Genomic DNA, 10,985 nt, shown 5'->3' on the forward strand with positions numbered 1-10,985 from the left:
GGTGTAGAGAGTCTATCATCAGTCAGGAAGACTGAGCAGGGTGGCAAAATGACTTGCAGTATAGTTTAATAGTCTAATAATAAAACTGATGGATTATTTCTCCTGCCAGATTTATCGGGGCTAAAATCAAAAAAATAAATGGAAATGTGCTTTCAAAGTCCTGTAAGTTAGAATAGATATGATGTAGTAAGAATACAGACTTCAGTATAGTATATATTTTCAAACGGGACATACTCAGTATAGTCCCGTTTGAAAATAAGATATTTCAGCGGGTACATTATAAATCACACAGTCAACTCATGTGATGACAACGATAGCACATTGTTTTGTATCAATTTATCTAGGTCTTTAATTGCACACCAGCACAGAGAGCTTATCGTGGTTTAACTGCAAGGTCACTGCTCTTATCTCAATGTCAGCCACATTTGGCAGCAGACCAGCAGACCTCAGATCAGTTATCTCAATAACACAGGCTGCAGTTTGGTCTGGTTGTACTCTTGTGTACCAGTGCCTGTCTGTGCTGGTATTCTGTGGAGTCTCCTGGCATCTGTCCTAAAGCTGCAAATACCATCTGCTTTCTTGAAGCCCAGCAAGCCTCTCCTCCTCCCACTGTTGTGATATTTATTGAGCACTGTGCTGGCAGGTCTGTGTGTGCCAGCCCCTATAACATGTCACTGGCAACTGTATTAGTTCCATTGTGCCAATAAATAAATAAAAAGGTAAGCAGCCTTTTATAGGGTCTGTGCCTTTTAAAATATGTTCCCCTCCGTTCCTGCCTGTTAGTGTAGAGATGTAGGTCAGATGACAGCGCTGCAGAGGGAGCAGGGTTTTAGATAAATAAAATGCTGCCACCTTGTGGTGAAAATGCAGTTGAGCAGTCAGTATTGAGTTCCACAAGAACCACAAAGGGTTTTCGCCTTATTCACCTCAAGATATGCATGCAAATAAACAATCATGAACCACTTCTGACTAGAGTGTCGTACTGAATGACGCTCCTACAGTCTCAAACTAAATGATTAACTGTCATGTCATCTTTTAATCAAAAGCCAAACAATAACTTCCATAGTTAAAAGATGTGAAATCCCACAAATCTGTGCTGCAGCAAAAAAAAATTAGATTCAAAGAAGCAAATTCAATTTTTCATATTTTTTTCAGCAGTCAAAATTACATACCACAGAGCAATGACTAGTTAAATTAAAATGGTAATGGCCAATGAAATGAGCAATGGAATATTCCAGCCAAGGAAAATGTTGAAAGCAAGAGTAGAGAGAGACACTTAGTCGCTTTCAAAAACAATTTGAAGGTGTAGCTTCAGATTTTCTGAGACTCAAAGCACTCTCCGCTCACTCAGGGGGCTCCTGGATGACAAAGGCATGCAACATCAAGACATTCAACTAAATCACTCCTGACGGCTTAGCAGCCAAGAGAACTGCTGAGGAAGCTGTCGTCAAAGTTCAGAACAAACTATTCCACTGAGTGTGTGAACTTTCCCTCTTCCCAGCGTGATCAGCACAGCAAAGCATCACTGTGTTGACCTGATATCCAACGGCCAAGGCACAAAGCGCTCAGTGGTTGGCAAGCTGATTGAATCACAAAACGGCAGAATCAGCAAACCATCCAAAGTGTGAGACATTTCTTGTGCAGCGGAACGCCCAGCAGACAGGAGCAGTGCTTCAACTTGAATCACAAGTGCTGTTGGCAAACTCACCAGAGAGTTGGTCGGTGTCTGTCTCTGTGCCTCCGGAGGGGAAACTGTTGGCGAGTGAGGAGCTCCAGGACGCTGAGCTGCCGATGGCGGGGTTGACAGGAGCGTGCCTGTCGCCTCCCGAGGAGCTGGAGGCCTGACTGTCCAGCAGGGGCGCAAACACACAGTTGTCCTGATGACATGATCCTGCAAAACACACACAGAGAGACACACATCAGCATGAGACAAAGTGGTGATCACAGTATGTTATTAAAGTGTTGTGCTTATATCTCAAAGGTCACATAATTGAACCATAATAACAGTTGCTTGAGTCATCATTAGGAAAATGCAATGGCGTGTGTGTTCAGATCAATTAAATTTGTAGTGGATCACAGCAGTGCAGCTCTCTACTTATCCCTCTCATGTTACGGCACTCATACATTTTTAACACATCTTTATTCCTTTTACCCTGATACTTGACACTAATGGGGAACAATAAGGCCACTGGCTTTCCAAAATCAACTGTGTAACTCCTGTGATCAGGTTAGACTGAGAATTAACCAGTGAAACAGATAAACTGTCAGAAATGTCTATTAATGTCACGTATTGAGCGACGAGATATAGAGACTTACTGCATTCAGTTAAACATTTGAGACGCAGATTGTTTTAGGGAATAAACGTTTGCCTAACTTGCAGCTTTGTTACCATAGAGTTTGCTTTCCATCAGATTGTATTTTCTTTTTTGGCAAAAGTATAGTGCTTCCACTCTCATGGTGGTAGAGGGATTAAAACTGTTGCCTCGCAGTGAGAAGGTTCTGGATTCCAAACCTGCCCGCTGACAAGGCCCTTCAATGTGAACATGGACTTTGCATGTTCTCTCAGTGTCTGCGTGAGTTTTCTCCAGGTTGTCCAGCTTCCTCCCAAAGTCCAAAGACATTCAGTTTAGGTTAATTGGAGACTCTAAATTGATGTAGGTGTGAATGTGACAGTGAATGGTTGTTTGTCTCTGTATGTCGGTCCCTGCGATACGCTGGCGACCTGTCCAGGATGTAGCCTGCCTCTAGCCTCTCAGCCGGGATCGACTTCACCCCCCCAGGACCCTCCAAGGATAAGTGGTAAAGATGATGGATGGATGGATAATGATGAAAATTGGTATAGAAGACTGACTCTCTCTCTCTCTATATATATATATATATATATATATATATATATATATATATATATATATATATATATATATATATATATATATATATATATATATACACATATACACATATATATTTTAGACATTAAATATTATACATGACACATGTTGCCGCTTTCAGGCACTCATTCAGGATATGAATTATTGTGCACATTCAGAACTATATTAAAAACTGTTGAACTGTTAATTATTGAACTGATTTCTATCCAAGGCAAATGACCATATAGCATATAACAAAGTGTTTTATGCTAAATGTCAGCTCCTCTGAGAATATGGATGTTTAGAGGGGGGATAATCAGCACAGTAAGATTAACAACGATGGCTGAATGCTCATTATAATTTCATGTTTACTGCATATAGCTTCTAAGCCACTGATTGCCTTTATTACATAATGTATAGGCTGCCGTTCTGCATCCTAAATAGACGTCTGCAAAGGTTAAGCTATTTTACAATCATGCATTTGAATTTGTTTACAGTGGAAATGTAACATCTACAGTCGGATGGTTTTCATTCAGTGCGTGCTGACATGTGCTCCCTCCGTCATGTGTACATCCAGCTTCACTGAGACTAACAGGAAGAGCCGCAGGGCGCACACACAGAGTCCAAACAACATGACTCACCAACATTCAGAGGTACTTCACATCTCAGAAATCACGCTCCACAGGTTCAACCGTGGCATCTCCCTTCAGCAACCTCTTCTCGATGGAGTCGACAAGAAAACAACTCATAGCTGCCAGGCATGCTGCTGCGTATGCAGTATGTTATTGAAATGCTAAATATCAAATGTGCACATAAAGGTTGTACCTTATCGGCTACTACTACCAGAGGGCCTTGTACCCCAGGCCTGCAAGAATCAAGGGTGGTGTGATACAGCGGAAAATACAGGAATACTATATGTTTGGGTGATTCCAGACGACTTTGAAAGTACAGAGACATTAGGTAGATCGATTGATGAGCAGGTACTTCTGTGTGAACTTCCTGGCACATTGATTATTTATTTAAACAAATACATTTCAAAGCCACAGGTCACTAAATTCCACTCTCCAGTAATGATGAGATGTTGAGGAAAGTGTGACTCCATTAACCATGTAAATGTATCAGCACTACAGCCAGACTTGCAGTCTGGCAAATACTATGACTTAAGTAGGCTAATACTTTGTATTGAATGTCATAAACAAGTTTTGGGCCCATTGATAAGCTGAGGGCATTGCATGATGTAATTAGTGTATGAGCACAAACACTTTGTGACACGGGAATGTCAGCAGTTGGTTGGACAAATGTAATTTAGATTGAGTGCAGCCAACGTAAGTTCTCCAGCAACTTGCTAATTGAGTAAAAGGAGCATCAGTGTTTATAATCCTAATACCAATTAGACAAAGAGGTTATACATATTGAGTGACGAGGGCATTTACACAGCAGTATTTCCATTACATGATGCTTATTCCCACCTGGCCAATGTGCCTTATGTTTCTTAGACAGGTCACATTATGCAGCAACGATCACCTAAGGTCACTGAAAGGTTTCCATAAAGTCATAACACTCCTGCCTCCTCCCATGTTGCCAAAGTGTGTAGATAAAATATTTGGCTGGTAAAAATGAACTTGTAAACGATGAGCATGGCTGTAAAATAACTCGCAAAAAAAACCCAAAAAACATGACTCCAGAACAGGACCTTGACTTACAGCAAAGTGATGCCGATTCTCCTGCACCTGTTAAATCTTCCAAACCCCCAAATTCCAAATCTCAGTATTGACAAAAAAAGTGAAACTTATGGTAGCTTTTAAGTACACATCCTATTTTCTTTTCTTTTTTTTCCTAAGGTGATTTGTTTAACACACAACTGTAGTATGCCGGGCGGTGGTACACACTGACGGATCGAAAGCAAATTCAAACTCTTGATAACTTATAGTGTGGCAAACACTCCAACCAGCTTCCAGCAGAGTCACCACGTCCCAGTTTGCCCCGCTGCCCCCCTCAGAGTCTCTGCACACCACTGAACACTATCTACATGGCTCAACACACTGTCCCTATTCGAAATCAGGACGTAACCAAGAGTTTTGCCTTTTTCATTTTTGCCTGGGGCAATGATGATTTAGAACAACTAATAAAAGACGCCGCACTCATGCATTAAATGGCTCATTAAACTGAACGACGCTGGACATGTTTGCTGGATTTCCGTCACAGTCACGCTCTCGTTTCTTCAGGCGGCCGCTGACCACAGAGATGTTCCAGCACAAGACCACACTGAGCTTTCCTGAGTGCTGTGCAAACATGTCACTCATTAAATTAATATCATACGCCAGGAAGACACAAAGTGTTCCACAGAATCATTATTCTATTTATTACACAGGCATGACAACATAATGTATTTCTCATTCAGGGGAAAATGACATGAGGGAAACACCCACGAATGCTCTACTTAGAAAACTATCATTGGGTAATGAACCTTCACTAACATCCCTGTTCGTCCATTCAGTCCACAGCTCAGTTCAAGACTAAAACAATCCTAAATGAGCAGCTTTTAACAAGTAGACAAACACACTGTTTTACACTGACGTCATCGACATGACATTTTCTAAATACATTTAATTTACGATCACTGAATAACAAAGAACAAAACACAAAGATAAATGAGATATGACATTCAGTATTCAAGCAGCTACTACACCCTGTTAATTTTATAGATAGGTTAAGTTTGGTCATCTCAGTGTTCCTCCTTCATAAATGAGTCAAACCTACCTGAGGAGATGCCAAGAGCCTGTGACACCTTGACTTCCATGGCATGTACTCGTGCCTTCAGTATAAATTCCCCATTAATAATGTTCTGGTTGACAACTTGTACAACTACAAAGGGAGAGAAGCCTCATGAACCTGTCAGTCCCACAGTGAAGTACCCTTGAGCTGTGAAGTAGCAGCCCGGGCGGTGCAGCCAAGATGGATGGGCGGAGTTTAAAGTGCTGTTGGGCTACAGGCTACAACATTAAACTCCCAGATTATTGACTGTAGAATATTGATTGAACGGAATTGGAGCATCACTCACATGGGGGCTTCCTCATTAGACTACACCACTGACAAAAAAGAGATCAACTGTCCTGAAGGTAAGTTAGACCTGAAAGTTTCACCAGGGTAATATGTTAGCATGTATAGGTGTATTCCACTGGTGACATATTAATTAACTCTAATTGAGATTAATTAAAAATAAATATATTTAGTCGTAGTCAATATTCTGTTTCTTCCAGCATGTCCCATAGCTCAGTGGGCTGTAGAGTTATTTATAAGACTTAATGCACCAAACATTTGTTAAACCTGTAATATTCTGATTCCCTGTCTATTTATTAAGTGCTACTGGAAAACAATATATTGTTTCATTATGATTTTCAATATATTACAATTCAACAAATAGGCTGTGGATGACATTTTAAGTCAAGGAAAAACAGCAACGTAAATTACATATCATAGACCTACCGGCATGTCAGCGCAAGCAGCAATACCATTAAAACATTCATAAACAATTTGACAAATCATGAGAATCATTAACACTATCATAAAGTCCTCCAGGGCAGCCCTTGCTCTCATGTAAAATAATATATACAGAGACATCACTTCAATGAGTTTAGATGTGTTATGTGTAATTGTGTATGACAGGTCTACATTTCAGGGGAATTAATATAAATTACAAAATAAAAAAGTTAAGAAAACAAAGATGAGGATTGGAGGTCTTTGGAGCTGTTGGTTTATTTTTTGCTTTAAATGAGAATTTATATCTTTTATATTTGTGTGTGTGTGTGTGTGTGTGTGTGTGTGTGTGTATCTTTGTGTGTGTGTGTGTCATTGTTTACACCTCTAGTAATCTTTTCATGTTGCATATGCTTAATATTGAGCTTTTAATGTTTTTATTGTTTTTTTTAATGTTTTTGTCTTTTGACACTAGAAAGTACTTTGTGGTCATTTGCTTGAACAGTTCTCTACAAACAGATTGTATTTATTATTATAATATTTGTATTATCCCGTACCGGGACAGAAGGTGGCGCTGTTGAGCCAACTATCAGACGTGTATCCGCCCATGGACTGTGTCACACTGAGCTACGTTCAAATCACCTAACATAGACCAGATGTTCGACAAACTAGTTTCACCACAATAAAGTGAGTTAGACAACTAAAGACATCCATTAACTTTGTAAATCAGTGATAAGCGGTGTGCGTCCTGGTCGCTGACACGACAGTTGTGTGACATGTGTGTCCGGACAAAGCGAATAGAAATCGTTGACTGTGTTTATTAATGTACGGCTGTTGAACATACCCGGGCAGGTTCGTCAGACAGCCCGTAGAACCTCTGGCCAAAACAGTGAGGGGAAAAAAACAAAAGAAAAACAAAAACCATTGGACTCAGACATCTGACTTTCAAACAGCTGATTTCCAAATGCCGAGACGGTTGAACAAGAGGTGCGGGGAGAGAGTGCCCATCAGGCGGCAGGCGACGGAGAGCGGGCTGGTGGAGTAGCGCCGGCCGGCGACTAGCTAGAGCGCTAACGTTAGCGTTAGCTGACAGAAGCTACCGTTAGCTAGCGTTAGCGTTAGCTGACAGAAGCTACCGTTAGCTAACGTTAGCGTTAGCTGACAGAAGCTACCGTTAGCTAGCGTTAGCGTTAGCTGACAGAAGCTACCGTTAGCTAGTGTTAGCGTTAGCTGACAGAAGCTACCGTTAGCTAGCGTTAGCGTTAGCTGACAGAAGCTACCGTTAGCTAACGGCAACGTGATGCTCGACGAGCCAACCGCCGCAGACAGGAGTGGAGCGCGCTTCTTCCGTTGCCCTCAGTGTGAGCCCGGCGCGTTGACACGGGCGGGCCGCCTGCTCGGGTAGCTGCGCGAACTCTGCCTTTTCACCGCCGTCATTTTCTTTTTTTTCTTTTTTTTTTGCTGCCGTGGGGGAAAAAAGCCCAGCATGGGGATGTGCCTGCCGTGCCTCGGCGGAGCCGCGGACGACGTCGTCGTCACTCCAGATCCCGTGAGTTGACCGACTACAAGCCCCCGCCGCCCGCGGTGTCGCCGGCTCTGACGTCTCACTTCGCATTCCCCCGAATCAAAACATGTTTTCAAAACTCTGATCGACGACCGTGGGCCCTACTCGGTACCGTGCAGGAGGTGCGGCCGTGTGCAGCCTCTCTGGCGGGGTGAGAAGGGCTCTCTAGGCCCGACACGGACAGTGTTGTCAGCTGAAGTTGTCTCTCTCTGTGTGTGTGTGTGTGTGTGTGTGTGTGTGTGTGTGCGAACAGGACACGAGGAGACGACAGTTGGCTGAGGCCGCTGAGAAGAGACAGAAGGAGGTGAGTGGATGACTCGACCCACGTCCATGTTGTTCAGACGAACGCACTCGAGTACAACCAGATGCTGCAGGAGTTATTAACGGCTGCAGCCTGTGACGTGTTTGAACTGTACTGTTTTGGTTGTTAAAGGGAGATGTGTTTCTAACGTGTAGTCTGCCTCCAAGCAAAACACATTTCATCCGACTAAAATGTAACTCTCATGTAATACCGATTCATCATCGTGACCTTTGCAGTTAGCATTCGTTGCATGCTTGTTGTTTCCGACTGCGTTAGTTTTAACTGAATGTACCTAATGATCTGGTTAGCGAGTGTGACCTTCTGTTAAATACACAAACCCAACTCGAGGTAGATGCACTTGACAGTGTGGTGAGTCATTTTCTATTGTACAGAAAAGCTTCTTGCAAACCCGTAAGACCCATACAAAAGTTGTTACAAGGTAAGTAGACATGGATCAGAATGAATCCTCTTCTTGGCCAGTTTAAAGTCTTTTGGATTGGCTATCGATTATAACTGCCACGTCTCTCTGCTCTAACTCACTCTTCTTTATCCTTTCAGTTCACTCTGTAAACTACCACAGATTAAATCCCGAGCCCTAATCCACAGTCACATCAGCAGTACTGCACTATCCAAGCTTTAGCTGAATTGCCTTATTTGGCAGTTGAATGCCCCCTTTGCTTTGTGCCTTCTGAAAAGCTTGCGATAATACAATGTATGAACCAATGCTTTCAAACCACATGCATGTTTTTATTTTTTAAGACTGCTTGTATGCCATTCTAACATCAAAACAAGAGACAAACACGTTTATTAATAGAGCTGTCACCTTTTAGACCTCGGGCCCCATTGTCCACTGTGTTTTTCAGACAACATACAGGGGTGTTAAAAATCCAGAAGCGGTCGAGAGGAAAAGGAAAAAACAGGAAGAGACTGAGAAGCAGGCGATGACCACCTCTGTGTCTGGAGGCGGTGGGTTAAAGGTAAGTTTTGTGTTTATCTTCAAGCTAAGTAATTTTTTTGAACAACAGGAGTATCATTGTGCATCTTAGTGGTGACCCCTGGTGCTGGAATTATTGGAAATAGTTACTGGTATATCTTAATGTTATTTACCCTAAACCAAGTAAGCTATATCAAGGTAGTAAGGTACGATCAAAGTATATACTTTGATATATCTATATGCATGTGTGTTGAAAACTCATGGTTGTTGTTATCTCCTCTGTTTTTCCGGTAGTGGCAGGTAGGATGAACACGCCGATGGTAGAATCTGAACTCTTGAATCTGAAGTCCAAAACAACATGGAGTGTCGCGGCGAGATGACTTGGGAGACGTCCGAACTGCTGTCCATTTTTCAATGGTTACGAGACTAACGGCCACAGTTGTCAAGAGTCGTGCGAAGCAATCTGAGGTGAAGAGATGACAGCAGCACAGGCCCCCTTGTTGCCAATTCACCAAGGCCAGCTTGGACCTTTGGACAAACCATGGATGATACACAGTAATAGTAAAAACATACTATTGCATTAGTCTTATTTGGCAGTTGATTAGACAGTCTTCCTCATTAATATAATTCTAAAACCATGTATCTTCGGTGACTGTTGTCGTGTCAAGACGAGCTGTCCTCGACTCACCTATAACATGAGCTTCATCACCGCACTTCTCCTGTTGGTTTTCATAGTCACGGATCAGTATTCACTGTATGTCTGTTAATGGCCACATTACTTTTTGTACAACTTCTCTAAAAATCCATTATGCAAATGACACATTTCACAAGTTGGACACAAATGTTTATGTTTACAAAGAAACTTAAGTGTGCTTATTATGGCTTTAGTGTACAGCAACAAGCATCCATTTACCACTCATTTCACCTTGCTCGAGGCTCTATGTGTCGGTAACACAAACGCTGGTGCAAACAGGGCCGCAACTTGTTGGTAATTACTGAACTTGTAATTCACTCTGCTGGTCTCTGAGTTATGCGTCTGACTGAGTCATTCGGTGCAGAAGGCAATGCTAGGTGTGTCTTCAACATAGTGCTGAAAATCAGTTTGACAACCAGGTCTGATTCAGTCAGTAAGCACAAACTACATACCTCTCATACAAAAGGTGCAGCAGCAACAGAATGAAAAATGTAAAACAACACATTCTCAAGTGAAAAATAGTAAATACTCTAATGACCTATTGTGAACATGACCTATTGGGATCCCTCTTTAATAGAGCTTGTTTTTTAATGGAGCCTTTTTTTGTTTTTTCTCTGCACAATTTCAGTTTGTTTTATTGAATTAGATTGAATGCAAAACACAGATCTGTCACCTGCTTTCTTTAAAGATCCGAAATTTGTTTATGAATTGCCATATGACAAACAGAAGCCTTAGTTAGATATCTACTTGCACACAGCTTGACAATATTAGGTAAACGGCGAATATGCTTGCTTACATTCAAGATGAAACTGAAGGAAAGAACAAGTGAATTGTGTATATTGTTTTGTTTTTTACTCTGACTTTGCTTAACATTTCTTAAAACATTCACTTGATCCTAAATGCTTCTGGTGCTCTCTCCGTTTTGTAGAACAGGAAAGCCAATGGTATTTGCTACAATAAATCACATTTCTGCTACTCTTGTGTAAACGTCATGTGTGGAATTACAGTTAACAGAGCGATGATCCAAGTTCAGATAACATTCTGATACTGCATTTGAGACTTCTGCGTGCTGATAAATATTTACTCTTAGTTGTATAATGTATGAGCCTTCAGTTCTTTCATGTTATGTATATAAAACAGGACTA

General features: G+C 41.6%; 1 protein-coding gene across 1 annotated transcript; it reads left to right on the plus strand.

Moving 5' to 3' along the window:
- The first annotated feature begins 7,189 nt into the window (after positions 1 to 7,189).
- Positions 7,190 to 10,815, plus strand: LOC118315275 (small VCP interacting protein). The gene is made up of 5 exons (XM_035642439.2): positions 7,190 to 7,334; positions 7,828 to 7,896; positions 8,165 to 8,215; positions 9,076 to 9,189; positions 9,441 to 10,815. Exons 2-5 carry the CDS (start codon positions 7,834 to 7,836, stop codon positions 9,453 to 9,455), a joined length of 243 nt encoding a protein of 80 aa, XP_035498332.2. The 5' UTR covers positions 7,190 to 7,334; positions 7,828 to 7,833; the 3' UTR covers positions 9,456 to 10,815.
- Positions 10,816 to 10,985: the final 170 nt, after the last annotated feature.

The sequence above is a fragment of the Scophthalmus maximus genome, chromosome 7, assembly GCF_022379125.1.
Source record: "Scophthalmus maximus strain ysfricsl-2021 chromosome 7, ASM2237912v1, whole genome shotgun sequence".
Taxonomy (NCBI): domain Eukaryota; kingdom Metazoa; phylum Chordata; class Actinopteri; order Pleuronectiformes; family Scophthalmidae; genus Scophthalmus; species Scophthalmus maximus.

Excerpts from the sequence above, each read along its gene's own strand:
- LOC118315275 (XM_035642439.2), top strand. The coding sequence starts at position 7,834 with ATGGGGATGTGCCTGCCGTGCCTCGGCGGAGCCGCGGACGACGTCGTC. Across the intron at positions 7,897-8,164 it reads TCGTCGTCACTCCAGATCCC|GACACGAGGAGACGACAGTT; the intron begins GTGAGTTGACCG and ends GTGTGCGAACAG. Across the intron at positions 8,216-9,075 it reads CTGAGAAGAGACAGAAGGAG|ACAACATACAGGGGTGTTAA; the intron begins GTGAGTGGATGA and ends TGTGTTTTTCAG.